At 37.2% G+C, this 19,888-nt stretch overlaps 1 protein-coding gene across 2 annotated transcripts in view; it reads left to right on the top strand.

Moving 5' to 3' along the window:
* NGLY1 (N-glycanase 1) overlaps nt 1-19,888 on the top strand; it is a 25,039-nt gene extending 5,151 nt beyond the window's left edge. For both annotated transcript variants that reach the window (XM_075083255.1, XM_075083254.1), the window contains 9 exons: nt 2,298-2,457; nt 5,728-5,950; nt 6,668-6,789; nt 7,210-7,355; nt 7,535-7,645; nt 12,719-12,883; nt 14,205-14,393; nt 17,697-17,874; nt 18,431-19,888. In XM_075083255.1, coding sequence (XP_074939356.1) covers nt 2,298-2,457; nt 5,728-5,950; nt 6,668-6,789; nt 7,210-7,355; nt 7,535-7,645; nt 12,719-12,883; nt 14,205-14,393; nt 17,697-17,874; nt 18,431-18,606 — 1,470 coding nt within the window. In that variant the 3' untranslated portion in view covers nt 18,607-19,888. The remainder of the gene's footprint in view (nt 1-2,297; nt 2,458-5,727; nt 5,951-6,667; nt 6,790-7,209; nt 7,356-7,534; nt 7,646-12,718; nt 12,884-14,204; nt 14,394-17,696; nt 17,875-18,430) is intronic.

Genomic DNA, 19,888 nt, shown 5'->3' with positions numbered 1-19,888 from the left:
CTCTGAAATATACTGACCAGGTTTATATGAATTTGTTTGTGGGTTTTTTTGGTGCTTTTTGGTTTTTACTGTTTCAGCCACTTCTGCAACGGTGGTTAGAAGTGATTATGAAACCTCTAGAGTGACTTGCTGCAATAATGGTTAGAACTGGAGCTTTAAAGCTTTAAAAGTTGCGTAGATCTTGCAATGAAAAAAATGTTGCAGATTTCAAGTAGACACTATGTATTTTGAGGTTAATCCTTCTCACTTGTAGTTATTCTGCCCTGACGTATACTAGCCGTCAGAGCTGTGGATCTATTTCTCTGCAAATATTACTTTTCTTGCTTCTTGAGATTCAACACGGGTGGTGGGACCAAACTTATTACAATTTAGAGACATTGCTAGTGCAGTGTTAGTACTCAGTTAGAATGCTGTATTTCAGCTGATTGCTCTCTGAGCCATTGAATTTGGTCTGTATAGTCTGGGTGATGGGGCAGAAGTTCATAAAATGCCTTCTGGCTGTGAGTTGGCCATTTTGCTTGCACAGCAATAGGTGTTTAGCTTTTCAGTGAGTATACTGCAGAGGAATGGTTGTATTGCTGTGTGCGCTGCTGTCAGATGTCAGAGAGACTCAAAGTGGTTTTTGTGGTGCGGGCATTTTTGTTTCTTGCCTACGCATTACACCTGTGATTCATGGGAGTCCTGGCAAGCACAGGGAAAAGTAGCTTACTTGGGATAGCACAGGAATATTGCTAAATAGCGCAGTTCTAGGGAACGTAACCCATCATTATTTTGCCTCATCTATGCCTCTTCTGTGTTTCTTTTCGTAAGGCTTTCTTGAGACTTGGAGAAAGGAAAGCTCTGGCTAGTCATTCTGGTGGATGGATTCTGATCCCTTCTTGGTTGACATAGTGTTTGTTGGAGGAAAGAGGTATCCAAAATCAGATTTGCAGTGAGGTTCACCACACTTGTAGATGCTTGCATAAGACTTCATTGGTATACAGTGGCTTCCATGAAACCTGTTAGGCATTATTGTAACACTGATGGTGTTTGCCAGTGGGAAAATCTGAACTGTCAAAGAATCTGGGAGACACTCTGTGATGCTGAGCAATATCTCTGAACACTCTTTCAGGAAGCTGACAGAACATGAAGATCTATAAGCCATTGGCAGTCCCTAACTTCCCGTATTCCTGTTCATTCAACTTGCATTAAAGTGAATCCGAACACAATTGGATTTATGATGTTAAACCAGTTACCTACAGCTGATGAGCTCTAGGAAGAGCGAAACCAGTTCTGTTCTGTTTCAGCAATTATGAAAAGCAAGGGCTGGTCCTGCAGCACTGTCCAGCATCAAAATAATCACTCCTAATTTAAATGCTCCTTTAAAAGAAGTTATCTCCTGAAGAGTTCTCATACCCATGTGTTATGTTGCGTTTGCTGCTAGCATCTCAGGGAATTGTGGGATTTTTGGTGAAACAAACATGGTAATTAACAAAGCTAAAGACCAAAGCATGATCTAGCAGTAGACAAAAAGTACTTTAACAGTGCCACAGGCTTCCTCCCCAGATATGCCAGACTCTTAATTTTAAAATCCCATTTAACTTTCTGTGTTGTCCCACTTTAAATGGGCATAATTTGCTCAGCTACTAAATCCACTGTTACTAACTTTAGCTATTTATTTTAGTAGATACAGGTGTCCCTTATTGCGTGCAATATGTAGTTGCCACTAAGTGACGCCTAGGAAAACTGAATGAGAAGCCTGTTTTATTATTCGATTTCTAGTGAAACACACTGTTCAGTATATCGTCACAGGGCTATCTGTTCAGGTCTGTATCAGAGTTGATCTGTGAGAGAAAGAAGTAGAAAGAGACAAGCAGCCTTCATGAATAAGAAATTGAAAAGCAGCATTCATCAATAATAGAGTGCTGTGAACTGGTGCAGCAGTGTCCAGGAAATGGAATGGATTATAGGTTCTTTCGTGGATTTCAGGTAAAGGTGTCCAAAAGAAATGATGGGGGTGGGGAGGAACAAGTCAGAAACTTTGACATCAGAGGTGTCTTTAAAAACAGTTTTTTCCCTGAATGAGTAATGGTGTCACTCAGGACACCATTAAGAATGCTCAAAGATGACAAGGCTGGCTTCACAGGTTGGGTGGTGGTATCTGCAATTTTTATTTATATCTTTACAAATAAACATTTCACCTGTAAAGGAATATATATTGTAACTGTAAGTATAGAATTATGACTGACTTAAACTAAAATAGGAGAGCTTGGTTCTTCTGGCTTAAGGTGGAAGTTCATAAATCATCTTGTTTGCAGGCTGCAAAAATCTTGAAAATGCTTCAAACAAAATTTAAGCATCTTGTGTTGATGTATGAGGATCCTTCTATTCAGCAGAAAGCACTAGCTTCTATTCCCCTCCAGCAATTGAAAGGGAAGGCTCAGAAAAAGCTAGCACAAGCTACAAGACTGGACAAAGGTAATGCTACAAAGTGATACTGTATATAAAACTAGAAATGTTCTTTTGAATATCTGGATGAGGCATATATCTACTATGCTTTAGGTGTGTGGATTTAGTCATAAGTCTGCAGGTTCCAAATGCTGTTTCTAAATTAGAATTACCTTCTTCCTAATTTTCAAATTTGCTACTCTTAGTTTTGTTAATTTTTTAAATTTTATTTTTGTCATCCATCCTTTACTGCTTTCATGTAGAAATTTTGACCTCTTAATTTCTGAGCTAGTAGTAAATAACGCTGGGGAAACATGGGGTGGGCATGTATTGTTGTATTTCTTATATCTAGAGCAAAATAGCTAGAGCAAGAGGAGGGGAACTTCTTGTTTGAGTAATCATTGTTTTGAAATTGTTGGAGTGCAGTTTTCCTGTATGTACTATAATTTCAATTTCAGAACAAAATTTCCAAATACCTCTTCTCTTTTTAAAGTGATATTATTGGTGAGGTTTTGTATGAGACTTTTCCAAGACATCCTGATTCAAAGAGTCACCTTTCTTGCAAATGCTTAAGTGAATAGGGTTGTTCACATGCTATCCCTCTTGGAGCTAGGGTGAAATATAGGCGTGAATATTTGTGGCATCAGTGGCTAAAATTTGTATTTTCTTCATAAATGCAAATTTGTTTGAATACACAAAGTCTTTGTCAGTTAAAAATGACATATTTCTATTGTCAAGTGACAGGTGTAAATTTGTTTCAGCAATAGAGTGAAATTTTACTCGTACAAGATAAATATTAAAAATCCCCTGATTCTAAGACCATATTTGCACCAAAAAATCCTTTTCACTGTGAATCTTTGATAAAAGACTCTGAAGCAATTCTACTAACTTGATGGGAGTGTTGTTGATTTGCAAACCAAAAATAAGCTCTCCTCGTCTTTTTTTATGAAAGACTGAGATGTCTCATACAGCCACATGCTGATAAGTGATTGTGCCTTTGGCGTAAGGAAATTTTTGGCAATGGATTTTCTTAGTAATTTTTCTCTTTTTTTTTTAAAGCTATACTGGAAAGTAGGGAGCCACAAAATCAAGTACAAGGCTTTCTCATTCAGCAGCATAGAGCAATGCAATGGGGAAAAGGTACTTAGCAGTAATAAATGAAAACTATTTAAATTCCTTTAAAAAGGAAAATAAAGACGAGAATACCTTTTAGACTGCTCTAATTCTGCCATACACGTTATTAAAAACGAGAAGGGAGGAGGAGAATGGTGTTTCCAGGTGCTTCTTCCCAAGCTGTCAAGCTGATCTATTCAAAATGGCTTCCAGAACTTAATTTAGGTACAAATAAAGGAGAAGGAATGGAACTCCAATGCTTTGGATTGTGCCAGTTTGAAAGCATTTTTAAAGTATTTTACAGAAACATTCCTTTTGGAGTGGGCTGTGTGTGAGATGTATGGATAATTGGGCCTTTCAGCTTCTTTGTGTTGTCTGTATCACTGTATTGAGACTGCCATCTGTGGGAATAACTGCTTAGTGCTGGGGGACACTTGTTTTTAGGACTTCCCTTACAATTCATAATAGGCATTTTTGGCTCATAAAGGCTAGGAAGATTATGGTCATTTGATTAGAAGTACAGGATTTTTTTTACTGTTCCCTTTACCATTTTCATTAGAAAGATGGATTGTGCAGTCAAAAATAGCTGCACGTCACAGCCAACTGTTTTCCGTTCAAATAAATCACATTCGTCATTCTTTCCATGCAATGTTTTCATGAAGGATTTATTTTACAAGCTAAGAAAAGAATATTCATATGGTAGCAGTCATATTTTCATAGATGGATTCTGGTTTGTATGTTGTTATCTGTGAAAAGAGAATATGGCCTGTGCTCATGATCTTCTCATTCAGTTTTCATCAGAAAGTTTGAATGTACAAGCATATCCATTTTGTAAGCAATAACACCTTGCCTGAGTGTTTCAGCACAAATGTTTTTCACATAAAATAAGTAAAAATGAAAATTTTACTACAGTTAAGTCAGGTTTTCCTGCTTTCATTAACAGATGATCTTTTCTCTTGCGCTTCATGGTCTTGGCCATGTGTGTTTAATAGTTAGGGTTCCCACAGAGTCTTTTGTACCAAAGCCTACTTCAGCTTCAGAGAAAGATGTGAATCGATCTTAAATAAGTAAAACACGTATCTTACCTAGTCTTTCTTTGCCATTCTGAAAAAGGAGATAGTGCACAAATTTGATACAACTTCCTTCAACTTCCTTTAAACAGCATTTTTGTAAATTATTTTTGTCTTCATATTCATTAGTCAGACCTGTCTGCACTGTGACTACAAGCAATCTGTAATACATAAAATGACCAAGTATTAATACCTATGATTACAGTGTGGCCTAGGTGATGGAGTTAATAGGAGGACTTACTTGAATGTTTGTGAATCTGAGAAGCAAGAATATCTCTGTAGGCATTGGAGCAGAATGTACATTTAAAGACTCTAAGGAGTTAGAAGGGATGGATCTTTTTTGGAAGACTGGATTTTTAAATTTTTTAGTTAGGTAAAGTGGGGTTATTTCCCGGTGGCAGAATAGTGACAGTGCGTGAGTAGATTCTCACACCTTGTTGTGAACACAGGAAAATGGGCCAGAGAGTCTGGTTGGTCTAGTATGGTGGAATTGGCTTGAGTAGAAAAGTAAAGACATCCTGTGTCTAGCTTGGGTAAGCTGACAAAGGTGTTTATTTGCTGAATTTATAAACAAACTCAACTTTGTTCACATGGTATATGCATATGTTCTACAATAATCAAGCTGTGCTTGTAGAAACTCTGTTCATATTACACCTGGTTGTCAATTGCTTCCAGTGTCTGGTTCTTTGGGATTATGAAATCAAAACAGTTGTAATTCCTAGTTTAATAGCTAAGAATGGGAAAAGGATGTTTAGGAGCAGAAAAATAATTAGCACACACTCTTCTGAAGGCCCTGGAAGAATATGGGGGGCATGAGGAACTTTGCTGGGCTTTGCTGTGTACCTAACTTGTTTTGCTGAGCAATTCCTTATTCTTACTCTAGCTGTAGCGTTTAGGAGTGCAGTATTTTGTTCTTTAGATATACAGTTTGATATTATTCAGTGTTGAGAATTTAGATCTTGTTTTTGTGTGTGCTTAAGAAACATACGAAGGTTGTTTTATAATGAGACTTCTAAAATGTAATAAAGGCCCAGAGGTGGTCATTTATGTAGATACTGGGAAGTTCAACTAAGTTATTTTTTTCATTTGACCTAACTGCGTTGTGTAAATTTTACAGATGCACGTGTGAATGAAGATGACTTCTTGTTGTTGGAGCTCTTGGACTGGTTTAAGAATGACTTTTTTCATTGGGTAAATAATGTTCCTTGCAGCAGGTGTGGTGGGCAGACAGAGCCTAAAAGTGACTACCTGTTGCCCACTGATGATGATCAAAGGTGGAACGTCAGTCGAGTGGAAAATCATTACTGCAAGCTATGTCAGCACTGTAATAGGTTCCCAAGGTGAGCATACAGAGATTTGCTTTGTCTTTTTTTCTTGTCTTTCCAGAAACAGTTTTGCAGTTGTGCGTTTTGTGAATAAGTGGCAAGTTGTTGATTGAAAGATTAGAGAAGCCATTTTAAGCAACTTGATAGGATGGTTGATGAATCAGCAGTTGCTCTATAAGATTAGAGATTTTTAAAACCAAAATATTGCTTTCTTTTATGTGGCCTATTCTGAATACTTGTCTGATATTATTTTTTTTACTGTTAATTTGGTAAAGTACAACTTCTAAATGCAATACATTAATATTGGCATAGGATGTAGGTAGGTTTCTGTTATTTCAAGGAAAACTTTCATTTCTGTGGGAAATCACAAAGGTTAATGCACATCTTTTGCTGAGCCTAGTGAAAGAGCAAATATCCAATTTTTTGATATTTTTGTGAACCTTCAAAAGGACCAGCATACAAAAATCATATTTTAAGATGAAGTCTAAGTCAATTTTGAAAACTGAAAAAAACATTCATTTCAGTGCTGCGATAAATGTGTGACAGTCATGTGAGTCCAAGTAAAAGCAGCATTCTGCTCGCACTTGTTTTGTGCAGTACAGCAATCATTTCCATTGTCTTCTGTGGACTGACTGGCACTGAAATCTGTCCAAGGACAGGCATGATGTAAAGACTTTGAAAGGTGAAATAATTGAAAATACATTCTGGTTTTGTTTTGGTTTTCTCCTGTAGGTATAACCACCCCGAAAAACTTCTGGAAACCAGATGCGGACGCTGTGGCGAGTGGGCTAACTGTTTTACGCTGTGTTGCAGAGCTGTCGGGTTTGAAGCTAGATATGTCTGGGACTGTACAGGTATCAGTACTCTAGAATATCGTAATGTTAATACAAACCTATGCAAAATAAGGTTATATATTTTTATGGTTCTCAGATTATATTAGCCATCAGGCAGCATATAAAGTTATGCAGTTCAGCAAACAAAGACAATATAAATTCAATTTCCTGTCTTGCCTGATAAGATGAAATATAGTTCTGCAACTAAGGTCAGATCATTGACTTCAGAGTGATACAATCTGTAGTTGAATCTAACGGAACATGATCCTAAGATAGAAAGAGAAAGCTCTGGTAACTTTTCTGAATGTAGATGAACAGAAATTATGTTCTTTCACCTGTTCCTTCATTTAATAAATCAGGAAAGGTTACAATATTTTGCAATATTAGAAGAGAGGATCTATCCTTACAATTCATTCTTTATTCTTGGCCTTTGTTACATAGATCATGCGTGGACTGAAGTATATTCTTCATCTCAGAAAAGATGGCTTCACTGTGATCCGTGTGAAAACGTCTGCGATAAACCTCTTCTTTATGAAACTGGGTGGGGAAAGCAGCTCTCCTACATAATTGCATTCTCCAAAGATGAGGTAGGAGTAATGATAATAAAAACCAAATTTGCCCTGAGGCAAGTGTGTATTGTATTCCATCTTAGTGTGATTTCCAGAATTATTATAGAAAAACATACTTTGAGCTAGCTTCTTTAAATGAAGCAGGATACACGGGGAATTTTTGGTTGCTTTATTTTCTTCTTTAACTTGTGCTCGAGGTTGTTGATGTCACCTGGAGATACAGCTGTAAGCATGAAGAAGTACTCTCTAGAAGGACAGCACTCAGTGAAGCTACACTACGTGAAACAATTAACGCATTAAATAAAAGGGTATGTAACTTTTCTTAAATGGATGTCTTTAAGGGAAACATAATTGCCTTTCCAGAATGTGAAATCCTTGAACAAAGGAATGCATTTGGTAACCTGATAGGAATGTCCATGCACTATGGAATGTAAAATGCGGCTAACTGTGCAGACCTCATTTTACACTGAACATGTAAGAATCAGACATAGTGCTGAACTTACGTGAAATAAGATAAAGAATGGTATGTAAAAGGATTATCATATTATCTCTTACGCAGTATGGTGCGCATGTATATATAATACATACAGTGTGTGTATATGTTTTCTTGATGGCTTTGGAGTAGACTTGTGCATCAACAGATATTGGGGGTAAACTACAACTACTTTGTAACTACATGGACTTCTTGAGGGTGGCTGAGCAACTTCTACATTAATAATGCTGTAACTTGAAAACAATAGTATTTGTAGTTATAAGAAGTGTAGGCCTAATTTGTTTCCTGTGACTTTTTTACAAGCTTTAGGAGTTGAGAGGAATGATTCACAAGCTGTTCTCAAGACTTTCAAGAAGTGTTGATCCCATCAGTAGAGCTTTGGCTCAGAGCCACATATGCCTGATGTCCCCAAAACACATGAAGCCATTTGCACCTGCGTGCCCTAGTCACAGAACCTGAGTGCACTCGCACCTCCCTACTAAGCTTTTTCCACTCCCTACTTACAACAGGATTAACTTTTCTTTACTCGATATGCTGGAATACCACAAAACCTTGAACCATCTGTAAGGTTCCATTTTGTCCCCACTTCCTTCCAGGGCTAATTCCTGTGCATAGAAGCTTTTAGTTCCTGTGACAGTATATAGCTCATGGCTTAATTAACAGATTATGCCTTTTTAGAGGCCAGCTGGCTTGAGGGTTATAGCCACACACTAAGAGTATGAAGAATTGAGCTGGACTTAAGATTTCAAGCCCTGGCCTCAAATATTTTATCACCAATGAAAACTGGAGTCACATAGCAGAGCATTGAGAAGGCTGGCTGCAGAGCATCAAAATAAAAAGAGGTAAAGGGTCAGAAATTCAGGCTGAGCGATGCATGTGCTTTGTGCAGGGTTGCAGGAATTTAATGGTGTCCTCTCTGAGTACTGAACACTTGCTGCCTACAAAACTGATCTGAGGGGCCTTTCTTCTGGTATTCTGGCAATAGAAACCAGTCATGAGACTCTTCTCCACCAGTTGTCCCTAGGTAGAGATAACCTTGGAAATGAGGTGCTAATAAGATGAAGAATTACTCTGACAAGACTGATGGAATCAGGAGAGTATAGGCAACTGACTTATGGGCTGGCTTGCCTGACCTTCTCACCTGAGTGATGTTGCTATAGAATCATGCTGTGTTTCACTTGCAGAAGTCTAGGGAACTCCAGTAAATAAGTGCATTGCCACTTCAAACAAATGATGCTGCATGTTGGTCTACTGGACTGTTTCTTATTTTTTTACACCTGCTTTACAGCACTGTGCATCTTGTGGGCTGACAGGAACGCTTTTCAAACAGAAAGAACAGCCATTCTGGTCATGTTTTAAATGAAAGTTTCATTAAAAACCAAGAACAGGGAAGAAAGGTATACACATGCTTCCAAGACACTCTTGTATTTCTCCAGTCGTCTTTTCCCTACACGTGGAAAATCCCAGCCCATTCTTCTCTCTGCTGCATACTTTCCCTACTGCTTTCCAGCTGTCTTGCAATTCTATTAGAACACCTTTGTCAGTCTTTTTGATGGTATCTTATTCAAGGAACAATTTACTTTCCCTTTTTACAAGCTGAACGCATACTCACAGTCCCTTCCTCCCACACACACTTCCTTTTGCCCAGTTGCTGTTCCGAATGTTTGATTTATTTAGTTTATTAAATGGATAATAAATTAAATCCCTGTGAGTAACAGCTCTTACTCCTTTTTTCTTGTCTGTTATAGTTGGGATTGAATTTCAGGAAGTTAGAGGCAGTTTGCCGTCAGATTGACTAGGAGAAATGCAAGAAAGAAAAACTGGGTTTTTTTTAGCAAAGGACTTTTTCTAAAATTCATACCAAGGTGACGATGCAGTTGGAATAAAGGGGACATTAAAAAGTTGCTGTCTGAGGATCTCCGTGTCTTACTGAGCAGCTTCTGTGTTCAGTAGGGGGGGAGACAGCTCACCCCTAGAACTATCAAGACATGTTATAGCAGGTTTCCATTACGCTGCGCAGTCAGAAGTCTCCATTTCAGCTGGTATGCTGTTTCCTTCACTGCAGCCTATGCAGCAGATAACTGATGTAGGCAGAAGCCTCCACTAACTTTCCCGTTTCCCATCACCTCCTAGAGACTGGTTCCCCACTAGGAGGGATTATAGTCTTTGTATCTTTTGATGCAGAACTCCAACACTGCGTCTTTCAAGCTCAATTCTTCAAAGTTACAACTAAAAAGAAGCACAGTATGCAGTACACATTATCACCTAGACTGCAATGTTAGTGAAAATGGAATCTAAAAGATCATTATTGTGCTTTCCTGCATAAAGAGCAATGGTTCTGGTCATTATTTCTCTGCATGTCTGTCTGTTTAGTGGCCAAGCAGAGACAGCACAACAGTTCAAAGGATGTTGAGTGATTGTCACTGTTAGATGGAAAAGAGGCAAGGATAATTTAAGCTATTCAGTACGCTATTTTATTGCTCAGAAGTACTGTGTGTGTTTTATTTGGGTCAGGCATTCCTAAATGGGTGTGTAGTGTGCAGGTTACCTACCATGTGATGTTATTTTATAGTACTATATCACATCCTGACTACAAAGTTTTTTTTCACCTACTTTGGGCACTGCCCTATTCCAGCCCATTGTATGCTACCCCTATAGAAAGCAGGAGAGGACCCTGAACTTCCACTGCCTTCATGGCAAATTGGATGGTGGGGCAGAGAAAGAAATAATTTTTTATTTGTTCCAGGCTGTGTTTTTTAGTAGTGATTTTGAATTATTATAGCTACAGCCAGGTTGGTTCTTAAGAGGAAAGCTAGTAATTTAGGTTGAACTGCAACCGTCTCATGGTGATTGATGTGAGATGAACCAGTATTCCTTGCTTAGAGGTTTGAAATTGGACTTCTACCCTCAAATTATCTGTTGCTTATACAGCAGCAGGTCCACTTAAATCACAGGTTATCTACCTCTCAAAACACATTCCTTCAGGAAGCATCAACAGCATAACTTGCACGTGATGCAGAACTGATTTTAAAGCTGCAGTTATCAACCCCTCTTCCTTCCTATTCCCTTTGTCTGCCAAAGAAAGGTGGGGCCTGAGCATGTATGTAGAGGGGAACACCTCAAGAAAAAACAAAAGCAGGAAGTTTGAGCCATGGCAGTTGATAATGGAGTTCTTGGAATCCTCTTCAGTACACGAACGCTATTGATGACAATGTCATTTATAGGAAATGTAGTTACAGGTTTTCCCAGCAGAGGCACTGTTGATCGCTGCAGAGTCTGAGCATTGCGCGTGTCTTATAGGCTGCTAGCATTTATATTCAACAGTCTACTGCGTGGGGGGAGATGACAAGGATTAGCGTGCTTGTACTGTTTACAATTGAGGAACATACTGATTTCTTGTATCGTACATAGAAGAGGCCCATCTTCTGAAACACCCCTTTTGTGTTGAAGCACTGTTCTTTAACAGTTTTCTTTCAGATACTGTTACAACAGCTGCAGAGCAAGGGCAACCAATTCTCAGTGTGGCATCAATAATTTCAGGGGTAGTGACCCCTGACACTGGGTTTCCCCACATCAAATTGGCTCAAAGAAAACTGTAGATTAGTATCGCTAACTTAAGGTAAGCGATATCAAACTTCCTCTGAGTTGGAGTGAGATCTATAGTACTGCATATGGATACCCGAAGTTCCCAGGCAAGTGTTAGATTCAGGAAGGCCTGGTGTTTCATGAGGAACTGCTGGAGTCACTGCTCATCACCCATCAATGCAAGCAGAGGTGTATTTCCCCCTTGCTGTGGTAGACCTGCTATTTGGCAGCTGGAATTTGTTCAGCTGGAGCTGTTTCTAATAATTTCTCTGTATCTACTTTCCTTTATGCAATTCCACATTGTCGTCTGGAACAAAAACCCTTCAAATGCCTCTTTTTCTGATCCCTAATAGCAAAACTTCCTGAGGTCAGGACTGTTTTTGAGATAATTGGAACACTTGTTGACCTGAAGTTTCAGGTCCTAGTGGGATGAGTGTGCATGCCTTGGGAGATCACCAAAGTAGAAAAAAAGGTGATGTGTAATCATTCGTGTACTCAATGTTGAACTTAATTTTCCAATCCTGTGTAAATGTATCCACAGTTAAGGAAGCAGGCTTCACATATCAGCTCTGTATACTTGATGTGAAAATCGTGGAGACAAAACCCCAGCCTCTCAATGAATTTTTTAAAGTTGTGTACCAAAAAAATGTCTGTAGTTTTATTCATGTGGGCAAAGAAAGCGTGTTATATAATTCTTCCTCTTTTCCACTAATTTACCTGGAAGCATAGGTGATATGTTTTTCTCAGTTTTCTGGTATCTGAAAAAAGTATGAATGTCATAGTTTGTTTATGATAGAGTCAGTCACTGTGGAATAACTCTTTCAGAGACCAACTGAATCTTTTGTTTGGGCTTAATCACAAAACCAAGACTGTTGCCAGCCAAATCACTCCACTGTAGAGAAGAAAAATTTTGTCCCAATAATTATGCTTGCCTTCTCTTTCCCCCAAATAATATTGAGAACAGCTCTGGCACAAAATACATCTGAATCGCTAGGAAATATGCTATGGAAGTGTTCTATCATCCAATCAAATATATTATAAACATAGCACAAACCCTTATTTTGAAAGAAATCTACATAGTGCGTTCAAGTTCACAGCAGAAGCACTGACGTCAACCATGCAGTTATGAGTGATCTATGTTTGCACATGTGGTGTAAGATTAATGTTTCTAACAGTCAGTCTAGACTTCAAATGTTAGCCTGTTTTTTCAATTCTTTTTCTCCCCATTGGGGTTACTCTAGAGCAGAACTACAAACACCATTTTTCTGAATTTTTTTACTTTGTTTCTTAACTGTATTTTCAGAGACAACAATCTTTGTCAGAAAATAGAAAAAGAGAGCTCTTGGAAAGAACAATTGTGGAGCTTGTTGAATTCATTTCTCCTAAAACGCCTAAACCCGGAGAATATGGTGGAAGGACATCAGGTTCGATGGCCTGGCGAATAGCCAGAGGTGAAATTGGTCCAGAGGTATTTAACTTTTGCACTTGTGACCATATTAGAGGTAGCTAACTAGAGGTTCGATGGTTATGGTCTGCAGAGGAATAGCACTTACGGTAGGTAGTCTACTGATCCAGTTTAAACAGTGAAACATAAAAACATTAGGTGCAAGTTTGATGTGAATTCAGTAGAAGTGCATATGAAATTTTTGAGGATTGATGGTGGTCTGTTGATGCTAAAAATATTTGGTAATCCTTTATCTAAAGTGTGTTTTGCTCTTAAAAGTTAATTAAAAAATACTACTTTTCCTTTTAATTAGTTACAGTGTGACAGAACTAGAAAGTTTAAGGCAGTTGAAAGCAGTTGGGAAAACTTAAAAAAAAAAGTTGTATTATTAGTTACTATTGGCTAAAGCCTAGAAGCTGGCTTCGACCAACTATTTTTGTAAATAAACCACTGTGGGAGCAATTAGGATTGTGTAAATGGAACAATGTCTTAAATAATAAGCTCAATTGATTTTCTTATCAATGTTTTTTACTATTTCTGAAAGCAAGATTTTATTTTTAATTATTTTATGCTAAGGTACAGTTTCCCAGAACCATAGCCATATTTAGCTTGAGCCAGCATGCAAAGGTGTGACTTAGCCATCACTCATTACACCAGTTTTGTAGTGATCCTGTCATATAGAATAACTGACAATCCTAAATAGAACCAGTTAAGTGAAACTAATGCGTTTTGTAGGATTGATTAAGTTTGAGAAACTAAGAGTTTATTTCAGTTCTCCACAGTTTAGGATATTTAATTTCTGCTTTGCTGAAACTCTTAAGAACAATGACAGATTTTAAAAAACAAAAAAATACTGTGAGGTTACGAAGTTTGTACCGTATGTTTTTTGGAGTTGATTTGTAAACTGTGATATACAAGCACCTATATATGATAATCACAGAATTACATTTGCTATTCAAAATAACCATTTACTTATGGATTGTACAAGAAATATACTCAACATATAAGTTCTCTATTTCTAAGGTGTTAATATCTTACTTAAATTTGCTAGTTTTATGTTATTTTGTTAATAATTACTTCTAAAAGTAATTATGTGGAAATTTTAAAAATAAAATTAGTACTCCCCTCTGGAAAAGGTGCAGGTCTATTGTAGGAAACTGGTTTAAAACTTTTGTTTTGCTTAAATGCTTTTGTCCATGACATCTCTTAAAAATTGCGTTGGGAATTTTTTTTTTAGCTGGCAGCAAAACTATGTTAGGAAGCTACATCATGCAGTTTAAAAGTAACATAGTCTTACTGAAATGTGTTGGGGAATGAGGGTGCTTGTATTTTTTGCATTTTTCAGAAAAGAAAAGAAGTCGTTTTTATTCCCTCTGAAAAGGAGAAGACGTCTAAACTCTTCCACCTCATCTACAATATAGTAGAAGATAGTTATACACGGATTTCCAATAATAATGAAAAAATAGGTGGCTGGGAAACAGCTGTATGGAAGGCAGAGTCTATCTGGAGAAAGGTGGAAACAGATTGGAAAATGGTAAGGATAACAATTATTAAAAGCATAAAATCTACCATAGAGGTACGATAACTCCAGTAAAATAGAAAAACCTTGCCAATGTTTGGCATCAAAACCACTCTTGGTGCCCATAGAATTTAGCTGACATTAGTAAATGTTACTTTTAAGCTTCAGGTAAGATTGTCAGATGATTTAAAAAATGGAAAATAAATTTAGCTTGTCTTTCGGAAAGGATGACCAAATTCTCTGCAAATAGGTAAAATCCTTGCTAAAGCACCAAATTTTTAAAAATGGCTTCCTTCTTATCCTTTTGGCAAACGCACAATACTGTTTTACTGAAAAGCAGTACTTCTCTCCAAAAAAATTTTTTTTGTTCTTTTAGAGAATAGTTTTATCTCATCCCTTTGATATACAGCCAAAGGAAGAAATTGTCTTTCTAAATATTACAGTTCCATCTGCAAGAAGGCAAAAACCTGTCAGTTATCCAGATTAGTGTATACCCTGCCCAGACTCCTTCCCATCTGTCAGGACACTGAGCAGAAGAGTCTCATACTCTAAATCAGAGAAGAAAACTGATGTCTGTAAGATGGGAAGGGGTCATTTACTAGCAAACAGCTTTTACTGCAACAGCTACCAACTGTGGAACTGAGCATTCCTGTCAGGGGCTATAACATGTTATTGCTTTGTTCCCGTGTCATTTTACTGGTCTGAAAGGTCTCTGGCCAAATGTTCTTCTAGCTTAGGCAACAGTTTGCTTCCCATTGATGAAAAATGGAGCTAAGTATATAACTGTCTTCTGAGGTTTTCTGTGCTGGCTATATACATAACCTACTTGCAAAATGCATTGGGGGAATAGCTTGAAGAGCTTGAAGGAATAAGGGAAGAAACTGGAGAATAATATAACAGATGTTACAACAGGGTAAGGGTACAACAGGAAAAAAGAAGTAACAAAAACTCAGAATGAGGGACAACTGTTCTCTGCTTCCATAGGATCTGCTAAAATTCTGATAGCACATTATATCTTGAAATCTCCAATGCTTAGTAATGCTCACTTTTGAAAAAAGCGTATTGTCTTTGCACTGAAACCAATTACAAGTCTGCTGTTCTGCTCAGCTCTACTAATCAGATAAACCAGGGAGGGACTGATCTATAAGACCCAGCAGAAAGGCTTTACCCTTTCAATAGCACCTCAATTTTTCTGGATGAAGGATGATAGGATGGCTTTGAGAAGCTAGGAGCTACAGATCCAGGTATATCTCAGGCTTGTGGGTAAGGCATGTTAGTTCTACAGGAATAGCATCCTGCAGAATGTCCATGTATGAATCTAAAATGACTTTTCATTGGGCGTTGTTTGTGTTATGGGAGACAGCACAGAGAAAGGATGTTTGGGGTTGGCATGTTCTTTTTGTAATGCCTCTAGTAGATGTGCATGTTAGGGGTTTGGAGTTTGATTCAGCAGCTGTCCAAGAAACTTACCAGCCAAAGGAGCCTTCATAGAAATATTTTGTTTATCATTCAGTATATGATGAATGGAAAGGAATTTAAATGTAAAAGCCACAGTAAAGGTAGCTACAGATATTAGCCCAGGAGTAACAGAAAAGGACCATCAGTTATGTATGCTGTCTCTGCAATGCTGATGATTACAATGATTCAGATAGATGATCATCTTGGCCAATCTGGTAGTAGCCTTCTCCATCATATTTGTGTATTTTCTTGCTATTCAGTGTAACTACTTTATGGTGCAAAACTCAAAACAGGTACAAAACACAAATTTCATCAGATTACCCAGAGATTGATAATAGGTGATAATAAGAATGTAAGATCTTGTAGATCTGAAATCCATGGGTTTCTAAAACCTTCTTTTCCAGAAGAATTGTTCCAGCGGAAGAGAATTTGAATGAGTCTTCCCCCTTCCCCTGAATTCAGACTTCTTTCAAATAATACTCGAAAAAGAGTAGCCAGGTGTGAAGGTTAGAGGACAGTCAAAAAGACACAAAAGGGATCCTTCTGTTTTTCTGATTAAATGCTTGGATATTAAAATGGAAGATGAGACAGGCTAATGTTTTAGTTTTTATCCCTAAAAGCCTATGTTCAGTGTACCTCAACCAAGGGGTGATTAATGGAGTGTTTTGGCTTTCTTACTCGAATATGGCAATTCAGTAGGATCTGATCAAGGGAAACATCTCGCTAGAACTAGCTGAGGTACTTTAAAAAATTGTGTAGAGATCAGCACTTTCATGAACATGAAGATTATATTCACATGAAAGCAGGTTAAATTGTTATATTTTCATAGGTAATCAGTGTAACACCTCACACCTTTGGGGTTTTTCAGCTTTCTTAAATGTGAGGATTAACATTTTTATGCCTGGTGCATAGTAACGTTAAAATTCTGTTTTATAGTCTGTCAATGACATTTCTGTATTCAGATGGGACCTTTAGCAAAACATACTACTGTGTTTTATTATCATTTTATTCAGGGTTTTTCCTTCCAGATGAAAAACTAAAGAGCTAAGTCTGTTCAGTATGACGTTAATCAGAAGCCTGGACATGACAGAATTTTGATAAATTTTCTTAGCTAAGGATTCTGAAAGGATCATGGCACTTTTGACTCTTTAATCTGTAACGTCTGTTATCTTGGTTTGCTGATAATAGATGCTAGACTTGAAAGGATCGTTGGACGCTTATTACAAAACACAAGCTTGTAAGGGTTCATAGTAACTTTAATGGAGGTTAATGTATCAGCTTGACTGTTCAGCCAGGCAAAGTTTAGAACAGTATTGGGACTACATTGAATTATGCAAATCTCTAACAGTTCAAATAATGTTAGTACAGGATTTATATATGCTAGCATCTATGATTTGCTTTAACGAAGATGTATCAAGTCCTAGGAGAAGTGGTGTGCCACCAGCGGCCACATCTGAAGAATCCAAAATACTAACTACAGTTTTCTTCATCAGCACTACTGAACAACAAAATGAAACTGTGGGTTGGCCTATACATTTATATAAAAAACAGAAGTCTGCCTTTTTTAAAGTAGTAAACTGAGGTATTTTCGTGACTTAGACTTTACCAAGCACGTTGAAAGAAATTAGTGTTTGTTAGTGAAAGACTATGAACGTGTACAATTACCTAACTGTGGAACAGACTTAGTTCAAAATGAGATATATACAAAATTGTCCTATGTACAGGTTTAAAGGTTCAGAGGCTTCAGAAAGAATGAAAATGTGTTACCTTAAGATTTTATGTCCTTGTTATAATGTTTAATTAGATGTCTGTTGATCATCTCTGTTTTTGACACACTGACTATGTCTTCTTTCTATTCAGGTTTATTTAGCCCGAAAAGAGGGGTCATCCTCTGCTTCCGTCAGCTGGAAGTTTGAGTGCGAGTCAGTCGGTCTAAAAATAGATAACGTTTCAGTTAGGACAAGCAGTCAGACATTTCAGAGTGGAAGAATAAAGTGGAGACTTCACTCTCCAACAGCAGAAGTTGCTCTGATAGGAGGTAAGTGTGGAATTTAAATAACAAATTATATCATGCAGCAAAGGTGTAACTGGAAATAAATAGTTTATATGGAGAGAGTACTGTGCAAATACTAAAAATGAAATGCAAATGTATGTTGACTTTTCCAACTCAGTCTTTCTTATCAAGGTCAAGAAAATACTGTGCATTTAATCAAAATTGGTATAAAAAGCTGGTACAGAGCCCAGTTTTATTAATATACACTGCCCTACCTGCAACAGAGCTGGGTTAGCAAGAACTCAGTGTGGATGCAAGATGCTTTTGTGTTTTACTAGGAAGGATAGATGCTTCTCTGTGTGGTGGCTTCAATCTTGACTAGGTCCTCTGAGCGTGAGCACTAAACAAATAATAACTAAAAATTTGCAGCTGGTTTTTGGGTTTGTTCTTGGTTTTTCTGCCCCTGATTGACAGATAAACTTGAGTAGTTGCAACTAAGATCCTTGAACATTCACGACAAGTTGCCCTTTTTAACATGCATTCTAGCATTATATCTTCTGGAGCAGTGGCTTACTGAATTGTTTATCTTTTCCTCCAATAGATAAAAATCTTTGCTCCTATTCAGATTTTTCTGGTGCAACGGAAGTTGTGTTGGAAGCAGTTCTAAGTGGAGGGGATGGTGAAGCTGCCTGGCAACACACGCAGCTGTTTAGAGACAGCTTAACAGGATGTGAAGAAAATTCCTTGGAGATAATTATAACCCTCAGTGACCTCTGAGAACCTGAACTGAAGCGATGTTCTTTGGATTCCTTGAAGACGTTATACCATGGATACAACATGAAAATTTGGTTGGCAGTTCCTGTTCATCCTGCTGGCAGCTTATTTCCTGTTTCACTGCTTCCATTTAGCCAACTTGAAACTGCACATGTATTGAATAGGTAAACATCACAATGAAAACCTCTTTGCTTTAAAAGCAAACACCAAAATTAAGGGATTAAACCACTAAATAACCTTTTCTTAAACCTCACAATGAAAAGAAATCAGTTTTTAGGAAGCAAAATGTAATCTTAAGAGCACAGAGCAATTGTGATTAATTTTAATTTGGATTTTTGGGGTTGGCTTGCTGGGTTTTTTTAAATAATCTACTCCTTGGAAAAACAGTTTGAATTCCATTTAGATGCTTGTGATGATTTTAAAATATTTTAAAGAATAATTGAAGACTTAGACATTTTAAGAGAAATATATGATTTTACACAATAGCCAGAAGAGCTGAAATTAAGATAAATATTGAAGCAATCTTAGAGTGATCTTGTGATATATCTAAGTATTAAACTCTCATTTAATACCTAGAAATGTTTGGAAATAGGATGGTGTGCTAGGAAAATGAACACTTCTTTCAAAATTAGTTTATTATGTAAAATTGTCATGGCCTGTGATTGAGACTTAAACCTGAGTAAAAACATCAGATTTTTTTTCTATGAAAAAAATAGATTATTCATTATAAATACTTTTTAATTAAATAAATTCAGATTTGCCCACTTTTAAAAAGATTTATTAAGCTTGTAGGTTGAAATTACTTTTTAAGCTATTGTCTTGTGTCGCTTTGAATGCTTTTCCCAAATTTGATGTAAAAGTATATACCGCTTTTCTGTTACTTAATGCAGCGTTTAAATTTCTTTGCATTGAGTATAATAAAAACAGCCACCCAGGAGATGTCAGATGTAACAGCGCTGTGAATAAAGTGAATGTTCAGATCAGATAGTCCTTATCAGACAATTTGAGGAGGGCTATGGATGGATTGTACAAGAAATTTTCTGTTATAGGACTGTAATGCAAAGTTCAAACTATAGTTTTATTTTAAAATAAGTGAAAATCGGGTGATGTTATCAAGATCAGTGTGTTTAAAGCTTTCTGTTCCTTTTTTTTTTTGACCCGACCACTGTATTGATTTGAAATTATTGTAAAAAATAATTTACATTGAAATAAAAGCTTGACTTTTCAACAGATCTAAGCAAATATAGCAGCTACAGCTAACTTAATAAAATCATCCACTCAAACA

This window comes from Phalacrocorax aristotelis, chromosome 2, assembly GCF_949628215.1.
Source record: "Phalacrocorax aristotelis chromosome 2, bGulAri2.1, whole genome shotgun sequence".
Lineage (NCBI taxonomy): Eukaryota > Metazoa > Chordata > Aves > Suliformes > Phalacrocoracidae > Phalacrocorax > Phalacrocorax aristotelis.
The sequence above is the reverse complement of the archived record's forward strand: the minus strand, read 5'-3'. Positions and strand labels throughout refer to the sequence as shown.